Source organism: Carassius gibelio, chromosome A5, assembly GCF_023724105.1.
Source record: "Carassius gibelio isolate Cgi1373 ecotype wild population from Czech Republic chromosome A5, carGib1.2-hapl.c, whole genome shotgun sequence".
Lineage (NCBI taxonomy): Eukaryota > Metazoa > Chordata > Actinopteri > Cypriniformes > Cyprinidae > Carassius > Carassius gibelio.
The window spans coordinates 16,345,040-16,364,700 of record NC_068375.1 but is presented as its reverse complement, the minus strand read 5'-3'; the positions used below and the strand labels follow the sequence as shown (position 1 = coordinate 16,364,700).

Here is a 19,661-nt window from a genome sequence, read left to right as displayed (position 1 = left end):
TCTTTCATACAGAAGTTACTCTTTATTGAGTACTCGCTGTGCGTCGCTGCAGTCATCCAAGTCTCACCAAAGCAGTGATACTTTGGAGTTTATATAGATCGCTAACACATGTGACCAACTGGGTGGCAACGTCATCAGAACGCAATGAATTATGGGTATGTTTGGCCAGTTAACATGGTCTGGCATAGCAGGATAGTGTTCTGGCATGAAAATAATGGGTTCGATTCGATGTAAATTCGATGTAAATTAGAGATTAATTTAATATCACACCATGTATGGACAGCTTCATTGATTATAAGAGGAGTTATGAGTGCTTCAACACTAGCTAGACTGAATGCTCATTTAGAGTGTGTTCTTTCAATGATTGGTTCAGTCTAATAAAATGCATTTAGAATCCTCCCAAAATTCAAGATATGGGTGGCAGAAAAAGTATATATTTACAACATTTCATATAGAGTGCAAGAGTGCAATTATTTTTTCGCAAAAATCTCAAATGTGATATTGATTTTATATAACAGCTCAATAACTATTTATATGAATAATAAATAAATATTATATAATTTTATAAATATATAGTTAATATTAAGAGATTTTTTTTGTTGTTGTTGCTCTATTTCGCCAACAACAATGGTTCCAAACAAAGCCACAGCACTGTTTTGAATCTCTGAAAAACATGACGGGTTTTGTTCCTGAATGAATCAACCTTTAAAATGATTTGGTTCAATTGCAATGATTCTCTTATTAACAGTGTCTTGCTGCCACCTGCTGGCGTTTTTTGTAATTCACATGGTAAAGTACCTTTTTATTTATTTTTTGAAATAATTTAAAATAACAGTATTAAATGTTTTAGAATTAAAATATCAAAATATTATTTATGTATTTGTAACTGCAGGTAAAGCATTCACGTCTTGCATTAAACAAGACGTGTATATACAATACAGACCAAAAGTTTGGACACACCTTCTCATTCAGAGAGTTTTCTTTATTTTCATGACTATGAAAATTGTAGAGTCACACTAAATGCATCAAGGGCTATTTGAGCAAGAAGGAGAGTGATGGGGTGCTGGCCAGATGACCTGGCCTCCACAGTCACCGGACCTGAACCCAATCGAGATGGTTTAGGGGTGAGCTGGACCGCAGACAGAAGGCAAAAGGGCCAACAAGTGCTAAGCATCTCTCGGGGAACTCCTTCAAGACTGTTGGAAGACCATTTCAGGTGACTACCTCTTGAAGCTCATCAAGAGAACGCTAAGAGTGTGCAAAGCAGTAATCAAAGCAAAAGGTGGCTACTTTGAAGAACCTACAATATGAAAAATATTTTTTTGTTATGCATATAATTTCACATGTGTTAATTCATAGTTTTGATGCCTTCAGTGTGAATCTACAATTTTCATAGTCATGAAAATAAAGAAAACTCTTCGAATGAGAAAGTGTGTCCAAACTTTTGGTCTGTATTGTATATCCATCTAAATGTCACTTCAGATGCAGCTTCTGTGTTCCCTTTGCAATTTTGTTGACAATGATTTTTATTTGTTTGGTAACAGCCCCAAATCTCTCATTATTGTAATTGACTTTGTTAAAATGTAAGAATTTTACACTTCTAGAAAAAAAATGACTTCACAAATGCAAAAAATAATAATTTTACTGGGTGTAAAAGATTAATTTCAGTCACTGCTGTGAATGACCACCACACAGAATCAGCTAACACCCTCAGCAAAATATGATCTATCTATCTATCTATATCATTAAAATCACAGAAAATACAGAGATATCATGTTTTGTCAACATCACACACTCCTAGGCTGGATATTGAATTATTCTTTGCTTAGTGAGAGCTGAAAGGGGGCGGGGTTTATGACCTGAACTGCAGCCAGCCACCAGGGGGCGTGCAAAGAGCCCGCAGCTTCAATTTTCAGGACGTGTGACGCACACCCGTTTGACACCCGCACTTATAATACACATACCGCATGTCCTTTCAACACAACAAAAAAAGCTAGATTTACTTTTTAACCTGTAAAAATTTAAATCATAGATTCTAATTACTTCATCAGTAACTACTCAATTTGTTAGTGCATACACTACATGTCAATCATATTACAAAGAGGTTAACAGGGGAGTTAACACCATTTGAAAACGGCTCATTAATGGGGCTGTGACAAGGACTGAAATGTATTAGCATTTTTTTATTCAAAGAAAATAGAAAGACTTACAATAGCAAGATCTTTTATCTTTTCAATCAGACACCACCTGCATTACAACAAACAACCTATAAACAATTAAGATCTTAATTTACATGACACTGCATCCATACAGTTCTTTATTAAATTTTTATAAAATTATAAAATCATCTTTATATATATATACACATACAAACACGTGGATGTAAAAATGCACAGCTCTTGCATTTAAGAAAACGATTTATTCATTCCATCGCTGATAAAGAGGCGCATGCCAGCACTGCTAGCAAAAGAGAAACCCATTCTTGATATAAATGACCTTAACTGTTCAGTCAGAAGATCAAGTCCTGGGGTCAGATCTGCCATAAATGGCACAAAGAAACAAATTAAGACAGCAGACAGGGCCAGAGGACAGGGCGGCTCAGGGCTGGGTATCTGCATGGCAGCGGTAAGCGAGTGAAGCTTTCTTAAAACGCAGGCACTTGGGAATATCGGTCCGAGTCGCTGCTGTCCCGGCTCAAGTCTATGCGGAGAGCAAGCTCCTTGAAGGATGGCCGAAGACTAGGATCGTTGTCCCAGCATTCCTGCATGATCTCGCACATCTAAAAAAATGCAAAGTCAATACTTTACAATTTGCTGAATAGAAATCGCCAGACATACCATACAATTGTCCAATACAATTTTTAACATGTTTTTGAAGAAAAAAATACATCATAACATTATTATTGTGAAACATCACTTATAATTTAAAAGAATGGTTTTCTGTTTGGACTGTAACAAATCGTCCCCTTGGAATTTAAAGGTTCTTTCTGACCTTTTTGTCAAAATTGAGTTATTCACATAGTCCTATTCTGACAACTTACTTACATTCTAGATTACATAGATTTTGTGTCCTTTTTTGGAGTTGATTTAAAAAAACTAAAAAGTTGAATGGAATGCATTAACTTTAAAGCACAAAACTACTCGGAATGCAGACAGAATCTTATAATTCCAAGGGAACTAAATGTCAAATGTCTACAGATTCTTAACAGGATTTTTGTACTATACGTTGGCTAATTGTTTGCAAATCAACCTTGTGACAACTGTACATTAGCAGTGACGGTTTTGATCTGATTAAGACATTGTGTACCTCTGAAGGACAGCCCATAGGCTGGGGTAAACGGTTTCCTCTTTTCAAGAGCTCAACGAGATGATAGACTATTGTTTGTCCCTGCTTGTCCCCTCCCATCATACTCAGAAAGACCTGGACACAACAAAACAGATATTCTTATTCCACGTTACTCCGCAAGGTCAACTTCCACAACCTATTAACATAGAAAAAACAAAACAAATTCAAACAAGCAACAGTTAAAAGCTGCCCTTAAGACGTGCAGAAAACACAAGAAACTTACTGTAGGTGGGCTACAGAGCTTGTCACTGTATGTAAAGAGTTCGTACAGGACCACTCCAAAACTCCAGATGTCTGACGCTACTGAGAACTTGCTCTCAGTTAGAGACTCGGGTGCATACCTGTCACAACGAACAACAATTCAACAACCTAACACACGCAACAGTCACATTACAAGCACAACTTTCTTCTGTGAATCCTTCTGCTGAATGCGTTTCACAGAAGCATAAAAAGTTGCATGGGTTTGAATGAAGACAACTAAATAAAACGTACCAGAATATTGGACTCTCTCCGGGTTCTTTAACCTTGTAGTACTCTTTGCCCTGAGGTAAAACTTTGGTCAATCCAAAGTCACCAATCTTCACCTTGAACTCACTCTCCACTAGGATGTTACGTGTGGCCAGGTCTCTGTGAATGTACCGCTTTGTCGCAAGGTATTCCATGCCCTTTAGAGACAGAACAGCAGATGTGACAATTTCAGGAGACTCAATACTGACTTGGGAAGAAGAAAATGCAAAAGGGGAAAGACATGCAAGTTTAAACAATAAAAACATGTTTGAAATGAAGCAAAAGAAAGAAGAGGCTTACAGACTAAAATTAGTAGAGATGCAAGTTATTACTACTATACGAGTTGTTCTCAACCTTAGAGTTCACAACAATATTCAAAGACCCCATGACTTTTCTAGTTGTTTGTGATTTACTGGATTAGGATAAAAAGTATTTATATCAGCTAAAATATTTTTGAGCTTGGCATAAATATAAAAATATATATTTATAATCAAAATGCCCACGGAGTCTAAAAATTGTATTAAACATTTTCCAGGTTTAGAAATCACACTTTTAATATGGGTCTTAGTTTTCCAAGAAGGTAGGAATGCTGGTTCTTCCAAGAAAAAACAAGACAGTTGCTGACTGAATAAAAATAAAAACATCTGAAATTATTTTATCTTAATTCAAAGCATATTGTAAGTAATTTTTAGTCATCTTGAGGTCCCAGGTTGAGAACCACTGATGTAAGAGTAAAAGTCCTCATTACCTTGCATATTTGAGATGCATAATGCAGAAGTTTCTTGTGGTCAATCCTGTCTCTGTTCTTGTTTAGATAGTCCCGAAGGCTGCCGTGAGGCAGGTACTCCATAACCAATCGTAAGTTTCTCCTTCCTAAGAGAACAAGAAATCATGAAAAAGCCTACAATTACAGAAATTTCTTCTTCTTCTTCAAAAAAGCTTTGGCTAGATGGACTTTCACATTTTAGGCTTTAATATGTTTGAACTGCACAGCGAATTTTCATTAACAAATGTAATTACTCTGTAGTCCTTTATAAATGCAGTTACTGTGCTCAGTTGAGAGACTGATGTCAAGGGTTTCAACACCACAAGCATTATCTTAAAGCTGCATTCCTTAACTATTTTTCATGAAACATTATCCAAAAGTCTAAAATGATAGGTTACTTGTGTATTCCCGGTTCTTAAGTGAGGTGTCTCACTATAGGAAATGCCCCTTCTTGCATATTCCTCAGAAGCCCAATTACATTTTGCCAGCCCCAATTATCTGGCAGACATGATGTGTGGAAGTGTGGAAACCAGCTTAAATATGACCGAATGTGCTAATGCAGCTGACTGTACTAGACTCTAGTTTACTAGTTTATAAGTTTAGACAAAAACAAAAAAAGATTTTCTAATATTTGTCTATTCTAAAATGCAAAACAAGTGTGAAAGTTTTTTTTGTCTGTCATCCAAATTCTGTGGAAATGTGTGGGCGTGATGACAAGGTTTCTCAACACAACCTTCCAATCCCGTACCTGCGCTGTAGCACACGCCTTTGTATTTCACAATGTTCTCATGCTGGAGGGATTTGAGGATCTCGATTTCCCGCTCAAAGTCACGGATGTGCTCAGTAGTGCTGTGTTGCAATTTTTTCACTGCCACAACCTCACCGGTGTTGTCCTGCAGTGGGTCATACCTGCACATTTCCACACTGCCAAAATTCCCCTGAAACAGGAGATGATTACTGTGATTAGTTGATTAGTGCACACATCTATTTGTACTGTTTTCCACATATTAAATAAAATAACCGTGGCAACATAAATTATAAACACTATTTTTATAGCTTAACTTCTTGCTTTCCTATAAGAAATAAAAAATGGATAATTCACATATACACAACCATTAAAATGTTTTTCAGTGTTTTTGATAGAAGTCTCTTAAGCTCGCCAAGACTTTATTTGATCAAAATGGCAGTCAAAGCAGTAATATTTTAAAATATAAAAAATATTTAAAAAAAAAAACAGTTTTTCTTGTGATGGCAAATCTACATTTTCAGCAGCCATTACTGCAGTATTCTTAGTGTTCAATAAACATTTATTATCATTATTATTAATACAGATATCAGTGATGCAGCTTAATAATTTTGTAGAAACTGTGACACAGGATTCCTTGATGACTATAAGAACAGCATTTATTTGAAATATAAATCTTTTGTAACATTATAAATGTCTCTGCTGTCACTTTTGGAAAATTGAAGGCATCCTTGCTGAATAGAACTAATTTCGGTCAAAAAAAAAAAAAACACCATACAGAAACTATTGACCATAGGTTATATACAAAACAAAAAGTGATCCCACAGGGTTGTTGGTGTCTACCTTGCCAAGCTGCTGCAGGAAAATGAGATGTCTCTCCTCGAACTGCACTAGATCTTCATTCTGAAACGCTCCAGTACTCAGTGCAGATGCTCCTGCTCTACTGGGTAAAATGTCGCTCTCCTTCACAATCTCATAATCTGCACACACATTTCATCACTCAAAATGATGCAGCAACTCCAAGAGAAACAACACAATTAAATTGTGATGTCAAAATGCCAGCGGGACTGTGTGTATTATAGAGTGACTGCACTGACCTGGGCAGAAGAGACTGTTGAGGTCTCGTATGATGGCTCTGAATGAAGGTCTGTATGTTGGCTCGTAGTCCATGCAGCTGGTGATCAGGTTAGCCAGCTCTGTCCACTTGGGAGCAGATAGCTGGTGCCGATTTTCATAGAACAAGTGTTTCTGAACACAGACATAGGAGAGACGATGTTCTTTAAGAGGTCCGGCTTATTCTTTTAACAGCATTACTTCAAACAGGTTTTTTCTGATTTATATTTACTGTATTAGTGTACTGAGGACACAAGTGTTGCTTTACCTTGGAACTGTCCATGTTGGCAAGTGGCTTTTCTCCTCCGCTGCAAATCTCCCATAAAGTTGCACCAAAGCTCCATTTGTCTGAGGCCAGACTCAGGCTTTTGGGGTCTAAGATGCATTCAGGGGGCACCCAGGGGATCCGCTCCACCAGAACTACAAAAATAATCGCAATTTATTTTTAATTAAAATTTTACATGCAAACATTTTGATCAAATGTGACAATTCATTATCTGTTACCTAATGAAACCACGGGTCAGCATAAATATTAACAATTTTAAACTATCAGCATAGAAAATTAATTCTCCCATCTGACCTTGTTTGTTTTTGTTTCTTTCTTTCAGCTTTAGATCACAATTTGAGAAAATTTATTACATTAAGTTTATATAATGTGGTAAATTTAATTTAGCAAATACAATTAACCATGTTTATTTAAATGTTATTTGCATTCATTAAATTATGGAGTGATACAAATGTTGAGCATTGGACACCCACATTGGTTGAGCACTACATGTAATAGAATACATTTGGACCAAATTAAGAACAAATCTTCAAGGGGAGAGTTCACATCAATATTTAAATTCTGTCATCACTTAATCAACCTCATGTTGTTTTATTCAAACCCGTCTGACTGACTTTCTTCTGTGGAGATTTTTTTTGTTTTCCATAAAATGAAATTCACTGGGGTTGTTTTGGACCTCAATAATTGTCACTGAGTGGAGAAATACATTGTATGGAGTTAAAACATTCTACAAAATATTTTCATTTCTGTTTCATGAAACAATGTCATACAGAACTTGGTGAACCAAGGGGTGAGTGCATTACCTAACAATCCCTTTAATAATACACTGCAAACAGGAACAATTCTATTTGAAACTATGCCCTCTACTGGTTATTGTGCAGATATGTTTATGCTAAACCAGTTCTGGCATTTCTTGTTATTTAAATCTAATTACATTAATTTGTTTTGAAGTGCATTATTTTTTATATATATTTCTTCAGTCTGAGCTATAGCAATCATTATTATTTAATGATGCTATAATTGAGAATCTCAGATTTTTAGATATAAACACTTTATTTAAATTCTTTTCATTAAGCACACACACACACAGGGGCAAATTTCATTTTAGTGGGGCTCAATGAGGGTATATATATAAAAAAATGGATATATACCAAAAAGTGCAGTATTCCACAATATTGCATCGAAAGGTATAACATATAACTGATTAAACCTAATATAAGTCTTCATCATCTCTCTCTCTCTCTCTCACACACACACACACACTCACGCATACACTCACGCATACACTTGTTTACTGTACACACACAATTTTACTGTCTGCATTTCTAGTACAAACCTCTTTCCTTAGCTCAAGTATGCAAATCTCTTTGCCACATGCACTGGAAAGTATATTACACTGAAAATTACATTTTCAAATGAAAATGTCAACATAATCATTTTATAAAGTATGCGTTCATGTGTGATTCATTTCCATTGAAGGAAACACCTGTGCAAACGCAGTGAAAACTTAAGCTACAGTAGCAGGGAACCGATTTATATTTTTATAAAATAAAACTGCACAGATGCAGATATTATCGCAATCTGTTGTCAAATACACCATGTCCTCTGTTTCTCGCTCTGCGCTGCTGCGGTCTCTGGATTGAAGAACGCGCTGAAAGACGGGGAGGAGCCGATCAAAGTCTGCCGCCATTTTCATTATGAAATTTCAAGGGGACTGAAATTTTGCATACAGTTCATGGAGCTATAGCCCCATCAGAAACGGCCCATGCACACAAGTTTGTTTTACTGTAGTGCATGGACTTCCATTGATTTTATACCAGGTTAATGATACGTTCTCCCCAAACCAAACCCTTACCTCTTCTCCTACCTCACACAAGAACATGTGCAAAACACTAGATTTAAAAAAAAAAAAAAAAAAAAAAAACATGTTTGTCTGATTTATAAGCCTTTTTTTAGTAACGAGTAGCTGTAAAATGTTCACTATATAAGTGAACATTTGGCCCTCACAAGTACACTTAAACAAGTAGACACAAGCAGCCATTTGTTTTGTGTGGATAAACTCATTATTCATTCACTTTATGAGTTAAGCTGCATCACGAATGGTAAGAAAGTTCAGTGCGAATGCCACTAGGAAGGCAAAATACGCTAATCATATGCAAATGAAAAGGCATCTCCAGATTCACACAAGTTCTTCAAAGAGTCTTCACACTGCTGACTCACTCTCTCTGGGCAGCACTGTGATGCTGATGCCAGGGTCACTCAGTTTAATGAATGGAGGGTTTCCCGATGTCCGGTCCTCCTCCCTGATCAAAAGGATGTTTTTTGCACACACGTTCCCATGAGACAGATTCTTCTCTTCCTGTGCGTGAAAAAACAAAACGGATGAGTCAATTCTGGCTCACAGACCCGCATGGTTATTCCTGATTTGTTGCGGTTTCTTACCAAAAAGAGCATAGCCCAGGCAAGCTGCTTGGCCACTTCCAGCTTCCACAGGATATTAACTGATATCGAGTTCTTGTTTTTCCTTAGGTACGTGTCCAAGGACCCAAACTTCACATATTCCTGCACCATGATATCTAAGACAAAAAACAAAACAAAAAACTTCAAGTATGCAGCAGTAAATCAATCATTTCAGTCACATGTGAGCGATGTAACACTTACTCTCTTCTCCGCATACACAGACACCGTAGGTCAACAACAGATGCTTGTGGGTGAGCTGGCTCATCATGCTGGCTGCCTCAAAGAAAGACTAAAAGAGGGAGGAAAAAAATGAGGAGACTGAAGAAACCACATGATAAATGGTTATCAAGCACAAACAAGTTTATTTCCTGACGTGTCAACTCTTATTATACAATCTGATGATAAAGGGATCATTTCAAGGAAAAATTACAGTTTAAATGACTTGAAAAATGGGGGTGTCTAAAATCATATGAAACGGAGGCATATTTCCCCTTACATTTCTGAGGAACACTTTGAAGAAACCATCTCTTGAAACAAGAAAATGTATCTCTTATCTTATACCTCAGAGTAATTTCTGTGGGCTTTGTCCAAGACTTTGACAATGACTTCAGTCTTATGGGTTTCTCCATAGTCTCCCTGCTCTTTCCGAATCCCTTTGAAGATCTTGGTGAAAGTCCCCTGACCTTGACTCTCGCCCTGAAATCAATGTTGCCCACACATAATCATATGAAACATGACAATTACAACACTGTTCAAACGTTTGGGGTCAGTAAGATATTTGAACGTTTTTAAAGAAGGCTGTTATTCTAACTAATCTTACATTTAAACTTACTGTTTCTCTTTTAATATTATTTTAAAATTTAATTATGTAAGTTTTAGCATCCATTACTCCAGGTTTCATTGTCACATGATGCTTCAGAGATTATTAGAATATGCTGATTAGATGCTCAGGAAACATTATAAATGTTAAAAAATAGTTATTATTTAAACAATATTTCTGTTCAACAACATGATTTTTTTCAGTATTCTATGATAAACAGCACATCCAGAAAAGAGAAATTATATATATATTAGGGGTGTAACGATACGCGTATTCGTATTGAACCGTTCGGTACGACGCTTTCGGTTCGGTACGCGGTACGCATTATGTATACCGAACGGTTCGTTGGAGTAATTAATTATATTTGAAAAAAAAAAAAAAAGAGAGAGAAAGAAATATAATGATATGCGTTCAACAAGGTAGCCCAATAACCCAAACAACGTAACAGGCAACGCCCCTGACACTCCCGAAGAAGAAAAAAACACCATCTTATATGTTTATGTTAGGCTACTCAGCAGGCGCTCGCTCACTCAGTACACGCTGAAGGCTCGTTGCAAAATAGCCAATGCGTTTAACAGACTAGAAATGAGAAGATCCTCCAATAACCAACAGGTCTGGTGTTTGGGTGCACTTTGGATTCCCTTTAAGCTATAATGGTGATGGCAAGAGAGTGGTGGATAAATAAACAACGGTATGTCGCATCTGCAACATGACAGGGTACACCAGCGGGATTACAAAAAAAAAAAAAAAAAAACCAGCGGGAATATCTGGGATATATGCGTCAGTACTATCTGGGAAAAGACGAAAAAAAGGAGAAACATGCACGCAGCATGCAACTATCCCTGCAGCATTTAGACACTATAGCTTACAGGGAATCCAACCCAAACACCAGACCTGTTGGTTATTTTAGGATCTTATATTTCTGGTCTGTTAAATGCATTAGACATTTTGCAACGAGCCTTCAGCGCGTGCTGAGTGAGCGAGCGCCTTAGGGGCCGTTCACATATCGTGCCTAAAAACGCATGGAAAACGCTAAGCGCGTCTTTCTCCTGAGGCGTCTGTCTTTGCTAAGCAACAATGACGTGCTCTCTCCATGAGACGCGGAAATTTCAGCGAAGGATAAATGGATTTGCAGCTCTAAAAATCGCTTGCAGTAGCTCTGCTACTGAATTTATTTCAAAATTGCAATCCATATACAACTATGATCAGCTGTTCCTTCATCTTGGCTGAGCTCTCAACGTTGTTACGGGAAAGGATGAAGCTGATTGGTTGGTTCTTGTCACATGACCCGCGGTGCGCTTGCGGCATTCTGAAAAGTTGAGATGTTTTTACATTTTGCTGTATCTAAAACGTATCGAACCGAACCGAACCGAACCGTGACATCAGTGTATCGTATCGAACCGAACCGTGAATTTTGTGAACCGTTACACCCCTAATATATATATATATATATATATATATATATATATATATATATATATATATGGTGGGCCGTTATCGGCGTTAACGTGCTGCGTTAATGCGAGACTCTTATGGGGCGATAAAAAAAATATCGCCGTTAATCTATTCTCAAAGTTGGGTTGGGAGCTGGGTCTATACTAAGCAAGCTATGATGACTTTCACCTTGATATTTTATATAACCTATTGGCTGAGGCGAGCCTAAAAAGATGCTCAGGACAGTTTACGGGCCACTGCTGCGCATCGTCACGAAAGCTCATCTATTCACATGTTTTTACGCCTTGGGTGCGGAGAGAGAGAGCCGCGTATCACGGACAGTGACACTGAACCAAGCTCTCTTCTGGGAAGAGAAAGGCGTCTCAAAACACTTGAACATCGAATTTGCTTATTTTTGCTCTTGTGCCGACAAATACATACAAAATATGTCAAAATATCCACCTTGGAAATTATGCTCGAAAGAACTGTCAGTTATTTCTTAAGTGAAAGTAAAGAGTTGAGGAAAAAAGTGGGATGTGTATTATATTGGATGCGTTCATCGTCTCTTAAAGTGACCGCACCTAATTTAGCCACTGGCTGCTGTAATGTTAATCCAAAAAAATGAAAATCACTCACTGCTCTTGACTGAATTACTTTGTTTTAACAGTCAAACCAAAAATTATTCAGACACCAGGTATAATTTTTATATATATAGCAAAACTGTAATAATGTGAGAAATGTTGAAGTTGTCTGAATAAATGTAGGTTTGATTGTATATTTCATTTTTACATTGAAGACTATCCAGTGCTATTTTACATTTAATTATTTGGTTTCTGTACCTTGAGACCTACAAACTTGAAAAAAAAAAAACGTAAACATTGGTGTGAAACAGGCGTAAGGTTGTTTGCACCTTGTGTAATGTGGAATTAGTTTACAGCTTTTTCAAGCACTTTGTGATGCATTTTGGAAACAGGAGATGTACATTTCTAATGCACCATCTAGCTTGATAAACCCCTTCTCAAAGACTTACTGTTTGTCAATTTTATTTGGGTAACACACATATTCTGAATGCTTTCAGCAGAATTCGAATGAGCAATTTTAATCTAGATGAATCTAGATTAATTTCAAGATCACAGTGAGATTAATCTAGATTAAAAAATTTTATCTATGCCCACCTCTAATAAAAACATATTCAAATAACATTATAAATTTCTTTACTGTCACCTTTTCAATTTAATGCATCCTTTCCCAATAACAGTATCGATTTCTTTCAAAACAAAATAAACAAAATAAAATCTTACCAACCCCAAACTTTTGAACAGTACTGTAACACACGACACAGTTTGTTGTACACAAGCACAGTTTAGATGTATTAAAAAGGTAACAGGATGCTTACGAAATCAAGGTCTTCTTTTTTGATTTTATGAAACACCATCTGACTGATGTTGTGTCTCTGCAGTGAGGAGGACCGGGGAACCTCTAAACCCCGGTGACTCCGGCACACCAACAAACTTGACTTCTCTATTTACAAACACACAAGGCAAACGGATTTCAGGATGATACATTTAAGGTAAAAAGGGATAAAGAAAAACAAGAATACATTTTCACAAAGTTGTTTGCCAGAAGATGATACTGTAGAGTTGTACATTTGTGGTACTCGTATATCATAATCATGATGAGAATATCAGCTCCTTTACTGACCTTTGGCCTTTGGCGAACAGCACCTGCTAAACTGAAAGATGACATCATCTGATTTAACAGTTTCCTTCTGGTAACACTTGAGCAGCTCCTTTAAACTTCTAAAACTCCTTTTGGTTCCACTAAGATTGTAGTCGCCATTCTCGGACCTGGTGATCAGGCAGTGTTTGTACTCTACATCCTCATACGCCTGGTGGAAACAAAAGCTGACGTCAAGCAAGACTCAAGTATCTAATAATATATATATTCATCATTTTGTGGAAACCACGATACTCTGGATTTTATTTTTATTTTTTATAGAAAATGTAATATTTAACTTTCTATTAAAAAACTAGACTATAATGGTTTCCACAAAAATATTAAGCAGCACAACTGTTTCAACATTTTTACAACAAATGTCTTTTGAGCTATCAGAATGATTTCTCAAGGATCATGTGCCACTAACGACTGGAGTCATGGCTGCTGAAAATCCAGCTTCACGTGGATAAATTACTAGGGATGGGTATCGATTCAGATGTCCTGATTTGATTTTGATTCACAAGCTCTCGATTTGATTCGATCCTTGGTTCAATTCTCTTTTTTTTTTTATATATATAAATTTTTTTGGTCAAACTTTATTTTAGGGTCCAATTCTCACTATTAACTAACCATTAACTATAACTTTTGCCTCAATTAACTACTTATTTGATGCTTATTTATAGTTTATAAGGTAGGTGTTAAGTTTAGGGAACTGGGTAGGATTATGGATGTCATGCATTATATGTACTTTATAAGCACTAATAAACAGCCAATATGTTAATAATAGACATGCTAATAAGCAACTAGTTATCAGTGTGAATTGGACCCTATACTAAAGTGCTACCATTTTTTTTTTACGTTCAGTGAATATAGTTTTAATACAAATTCTACTGCTATTTCTAAAAAATGAACATTAAACATCAGTCTACGAATGGTGAATTTATAAAAAGAAATTAAGAGCCACAGGCCTGTATTTTAACATAGAAATCATGTTAAAATACAAGCATTTAACAACAGAAATCATGGTGCCTTTACGCGTGATGTCAAATGCTTCTGCAGATTTGTAGTATTACTACTGCATTTCACCTGAGCATTGCAAATGGTGCATATTGCTTTGTTCTTGGTTCTTGTCAACAGTATCTCTACCATGATAAGTACTGAATGAATGACGGGCTTTCTGTTGTATCATTATGCAAGGTAAATAAGAGGCTGACATCTAGTGGAGAAGACTGATGAAAAGATTCACATTAATCCGATCTTGTTTTAAAAGTTTGCTGAAATAAATACCAGGAAAGATTGATTCAAGGCTTTTGAGAATCAATGTCCAATCGACGTCATTTTAAAAAACTAATAATTGAAAAATCTGTTTTGTTTTTTTTGCCCAGCCCTATAAATTACATTTTAAAATGTATTTCAAATAGAAATTTGTTGATCAACATTCTTTCAAAAACATTTTTAAAAAATCCTAACAACCCCCAAACATTAGTGCAGGATTATAGTGGAGGAATATTCAGTCTAAAGTCCTATTCTATCCGTTTTCTTTTTATTTATTATATTATTTAAAAGCCCTTCCTACGTGTATTGCATTTAAACTAACTGAGACTTGTTATAGCACTGTATTATGTATCATTGCTCATTTGTTTATTTTGATTGCTTCCATTGTCCTCATTTGTAAGTCGCTTTGGATAAAAGCGTCTGCTAAATGACTAAAGGTAAATGTAACGTAACTACAAATTGCTAAATTGACAATTAATTTTTATTTATTTATTTATTAATAAGTGCTTAGCAAAAACATACCCCAACAGCAAGTGTCAAGAAGTATTTGTCGAAGTCTTTGGGGCTGCACCGGAGCACAAATAGACCTTTCTGGTTTCCTGCCTTGCGTAGTTTACTGATTGCAAACTCCATTCTGTCAACACAGACAGTGAAAACAATGATCATGCTTACAAATGATGCTTGACTGCAAATCTTCCGAGAATTTGATGAATAATTTTACTGGAGCCTGGAAAAAAACTAAATATAAACCAGGGCCAAAAATATTGCTCTGAATAAGATCTTTCATTTAAAGTCCTGTAGTTCTTACGATATCGGCCCGTGGCAGTAGCTCTCAATGGCCTCCAGCAGATGGGGTGGAACGACATCCTTGCAGAGGTAGTGATGGGCATCCGTGGTCAGTCTGTAGTAGCCATCAATTAGAGACACAAAAGACAACGCCTCCATCGAGGAGGAGAACTCCAGCTCCTGTTAAAAAAACGACAAACATGAAATTGAATTTTAAATATTCTCACCTATAATAGCAGGAAGAAATCCAGAAGTTCAAAGTCACTGTGAGCCCCTTTGACATGGTGTGACAATGAAAGGATATCCCAGTGAACAATGCAGCAGAGTTTCTCTTCCACAACAGACTTACTAGAGGTTTTCCATCCTGTCTGTTGATGGAAACAATGCGGCTCATGTTCGTACCCTCTTTGCTGGCTTGTCTGATACTGATATCGACAACTTCCCCAAAATCACAATACGTCTGCAGGTCCTTGGGAGAGAAATACAATAGTTGTTATGAAATTTCACCAGCAGAAAAAGAAACCTCCCACTTTATTTTGGCATGAATACAAGAAATATTAATAAAACACAACAAGACTGGCATTTCCTTCAGAATATGCCAATGCATTCACAGCTGCGAAAGAATTCTTTCAAAGTTCCAGGTAGGTTTAGGTTAGGTTTTCATGGCACGTAGCATGCGTCTTGTTTTCCGCCCACTGTGCAGAAGAATTGACACAGGACACAACACGATCTTTGCAGTGTGAAGGCAGCTGTAGAGTCTTGAACAGATGCCAGAAACAAACCGCAACTCCAGTAGTCGATCAATTGCAACTGGTTATGTTAATAGAACTGATATAATTGTGACAATTAGAATTTGAAAGATGAGAGATTTGTCTAAAAAAAGATTATAGAAAGAAATAACAATAGTGTAAGGAAGATTTAAATTATGCAGAAACCAAGAATTGTATAAAGTATGTACACTATTTGGGGTCAGTAGAATATATATAATTTTTACATTTTATTTTAATTTTATCTAAAGGTTTTATTTTTTAGATCAATCCTGAAGAACTGTGGCAACGTCTCCAAGTTGCTGCTTGAAGAAACCTACCTGAAAAACTATGCAAGTGTTCCCATGAGAAACGACAACAAATGTTGGCTCGATTCAGTTAAAGTTAATTGATAAATAAAATCTATTTATGACATGCTTTTTGAAAGCATCCTCACTCTACAGCATTTTTACACTTTTTCCACAGTACTGTAGCTCTGCAGGTAGTTTTTTTGAAGCGTCTTGGAGACATTGCCACAGTTCTTCTGGACTGAGTCTGTCTCAGTTCATTCTGTTTCTTCATGTTATTTCAGACAGACTGATGATGGTGAGATCAGCTCTCTGTGTTGAGCACTGGCTGCTGTCAGACTCCTTGTGCAAACAGAAATCTCACTGGATTATTACAATTAATGGCAAAAATAATGTTTGGAAATGTAAACTGCCATTTCCTACTGACACACTACAGCAAAACATAGAAATAACTTAAGTCTTTAAACATTATTATTTATTTTTTTGGTGAAAATTCTGAGTCTTTTGCACAATAATGTACATTAAAAGAGCAATCTGTTATTTTAAACTTTAATCACATTTCCCTATATAACTGCTGTTTTTTTTTGTTTTGTTTTTTGCTATATTTTGGATCACAGTAAATGCAGATGTGGTGAACACTTCTTTCAAAAATGATAATAATCTTAACCGACACCAAAGTTTGGACCTATAGTGCATGTTAACTGGTTTTCGAATTGTGGAATTTTTTAAGAAAAATAACACCAGACCTATTAGTGCTGCATTCAAAACACTGTAATATCACATTTAAAAACAGGGTTACTGGCCTGGCTAGAGCTCTACTTAATCTAAAGACTGATCTATTTCATCTGAAGCAGGCAGTGCGTCCTACAACAAAAAGAGCTCATAATGTCAAAGCAGTTTAAACATTTACTCATATCACTAAAATATATTTGTGACCGTATCAACTTCAATCACACTGGCTTTAATCACTGGCGTTGTGTATCAGCATGGCCAAAGGGTGAAGGTTATTTTGAAGTATTCATGAATTTCGAATGAAACGTTTTGGTTCAACATTTTATGATGGCTACCTCAGACTGTGTTTCTTTGTGTCGTCCTCTGCACCACTGGATGCCGTGGTCTGCGGAGACGATGATGGTGACCTGTTCGGCCGAGTGCTTTCTGACCTGGAAACATTCGGTGTAGAAGCCAGAGTCTAGAGACTCCAGGCTGATCAGGTATTTGAGCTTTAGGTCGCGGGCTGAGGCTCGGCACTGGCTGAGCTGCTGCACGACTTTCCGAAAGCGATAGCGGATGCGCTTCCTTGTGACAAAATGGCAGTCTTGGATTTGCTCCCTCATGTCTTTAGGGAGGAAGAACTTGTAACTGTGAATAAAGCAGATTATAAGAGTTAGCATCAAATGCTATATATATATATTTTTTTGGTTGTTTTGGATAGATGGAGGTTTTTGTAGAAGTCTTTGTACCATCTGTGTTTTTAAATGTTTTAACTACATTTCTTCAATGTTTTTGGGACATGGGATCAATGTTACAACATGTTTTACCATGAAACCATGGCAGTGTTCTAGATAGTATAGGTAGTGTTAAAATAACATGACAATTTTAATTTTAAATAATAACATGAATAACTATTCAGTACCGTGGTGTTACAAATCGAAAGACTTAATGTTTCTTAAGATATTAAAGGGATAGTAAACCACAATTTAATATTCTGTCATAGTTTACTCACCCTGAAGTTGTTCCAGACCTGTATGAATTTTTTCCTTTGTTGAACACACACAAAAAAAGATATTTTGAAGAATGTTTGGAACCAAAAAGTTGACAGTAGCCAATGACTTCCATAGTGTTTTTATACTATTGAAATCAATGGCTACCATCAACTGTTTGGTGGTAAAAATATCTTCTTGTGTGCTCAACAGAAGAACGAAACTAGTGTAGGTTTGGAACGAATTGAGGTTGATTTAACGATGACCAGATTTTCATTTTTGGGTAAACTTTCTCTTTAATGATAGCTGACCCAATCTAAAGTCTTACACTAAAATGCTGAAAATTATTAGGTTGTGTGTTTAATAAATGTAGAATCAGAAATGTTTGGAAAAAAGGCAAATGGGTCCATCAATTTTCACAGCAGATATATGACACATTCAAATAGGAGTACCTAATGTCATTATAGATGTCCAGTGGGGAGCACTGCTTCTCTTTGGCAATCCTCATCATGTCCAGCACAGCCATGCCAAGGCACTCCTCCTGAACCTCATGGGCACTGGATAACTTCACCCAGCCGTTTACAAAGTCACTCCTCCACTGCATGAGACACAGAGGAAAAACCCATATCAGCATGACAGTATGAGTAAATGTCAAAAACGTGTGCAAATCAACGAGAATGAGAGTATAATGACATGGTGGCAACTCTGTGGGCACAAGGTTTGAACAGTTAAGGTCATGTTTAACCCTGGGTTAGCTTCATATTACTTACCTTAGTCTCATGATTATTACATTAGGTTTACTGCATGTAGTTCTATAATCCTGGTATCATATATTTAAGATAAACTCAACCCTAAATGGCATTCAAAAGTTTGGGGGCTGGTTAGATTTTTTTATAATATTTCGATAAAGTTTGTTCTCCAAGGCTGCATTTATGTGATGAAAACAGTGATGAAATCTTAAAACAACTGTTTTCCATTCTAATATATTTTATTGTGACTTTTCATCAGCCATTAATGTCTCTGATGAAAGTTCAAAAGAATTCATTGGTATATACCGTATTTTTCGGACTATGAGTCGCACCTCAGTATAAGTCCCATCAGTCCAAAACTACATCATGACGAGGAAAAAAACATATACAAGTCACACTGGACTATAAGTCGCATTCATTTAGAACCAAGAGAAAACATTAACACAGAGGGCGCTCTATGTTTTCAGTGTAGACTACAGGAGAACTGAGCAGCATAGAGCGCCCTCTGGCGGCTGAAGACGGTAATGTTTTCTCTTGGTTCATTTCTCCTTGTTCATGTCAAATTAATTTTGATAAATAAGTCGCACCTGACTATAAGTCGCAGGCTTACCAGCCAAACTATGAAAAAAAAGTTTGACTTATAGTCAGGAAAATACGGTAATGTAACTCTTTTGTTACTACATTACTTCAACATCCATCTGCACGTCTTTCGCTTACCCACATTCAGCAGAAGTGAGAGAAAAAAAAAAGTGTTTATTACGTTTGAAATCTGGATATTTATCTTACAAAAATGCAAGGATTTGCTACAGAGGGCCTTTATTCACCCTCCCGGAGCCATGTGAGGGACGTTTTATTACAAATGTGTGCACTTTATTTCACGTTTTCTGAAAAGTTGACAACAA

The 19,661-nt window shown here is 36.5% G+C and overlaps 1 protein-coding gene across 3 annotated transcripts in view; it reads right to left on the bottom strand.

Moving 5' to 3' along the window:
• Nucleotides 1-2,163: 2,163 nt before the first annotated feature.
• Nucleotides 2,164-19,661, bottom strand: part of jak2b (Janus kinase 2b) — a 38,072-nt gene continuing 20,574 nt past the window's right edge. For all 3 annotated transcript variants that reach the window (XM_052592040.1, XM_052592042.1, XM_052592039.1), the window contains 20 exons: nt 18,463-18,608; nt 17,375-17,669; nt 15,603-15,722; nt 15,276-15,433; nt 14,990-15,101; nt 13,178-13,364; nt 12,873-12,997; nt 9,784-9,918; nt 9,424-9,511; nt 9,205-9,338; nt 8,983-9,121; nt 6,745-6,896; nt 6,461-6,611; nt 6,207-6,343; nt 5,367-5,556; nt 4,601-4,725; nt 3,838-4,010; nt 3,569-3,686; nt 3,307-3,420; nt 2,164-2,779 (listed from right to left, as the gene is read on the bottom strand). In XM_052592040.1, the coding sequence (XP_052448000.1) occupies nt 2,645-2,779; nt 3,307-3,420; nt 3,569-3,686; nt 3,838-4,010; nt 4,601-4,725; nt 5,367-5,556; nt 6,207-6,343; nt 6,461-6,611; nt 6,745-6,896; nt 8,983-9,121; nt 9,205-9,338; nt 9,424-9,511; nt 9,784-9,918; nt 12,873-12,997; nt 13,178-13,364; nt 14,990-15,101; nt 15,276-15,433; nt 15,603-15,722; nt 17,375-17,669; nt 18,463-18,608 (2,934 nt within the window). In that variant the 3' untranslated portion in view covers nt 2,164-2,644. The remainder of the gene's footprint in view (nt 2,780-3,306; nt 3,421-3,568; nt 3,687-3,837; nt 4,011-4,600; nt 4,726-5,366; nt 5,557-6,206; nt 6,344-6,460; nt 6,612-6,744; nt 6,897-8,982; nt 9,122-9,204; nt 9,339-9,423; nt 9,512-9,783; nt 9,919-12,872; nt 12,998-13,177; nt 13,365-14,989; nt 15,102-15,275; nt 15,434-15,602; nt 15,723-17,374; nt 17,670-18,462; nt 18,609-19,661) is intronic.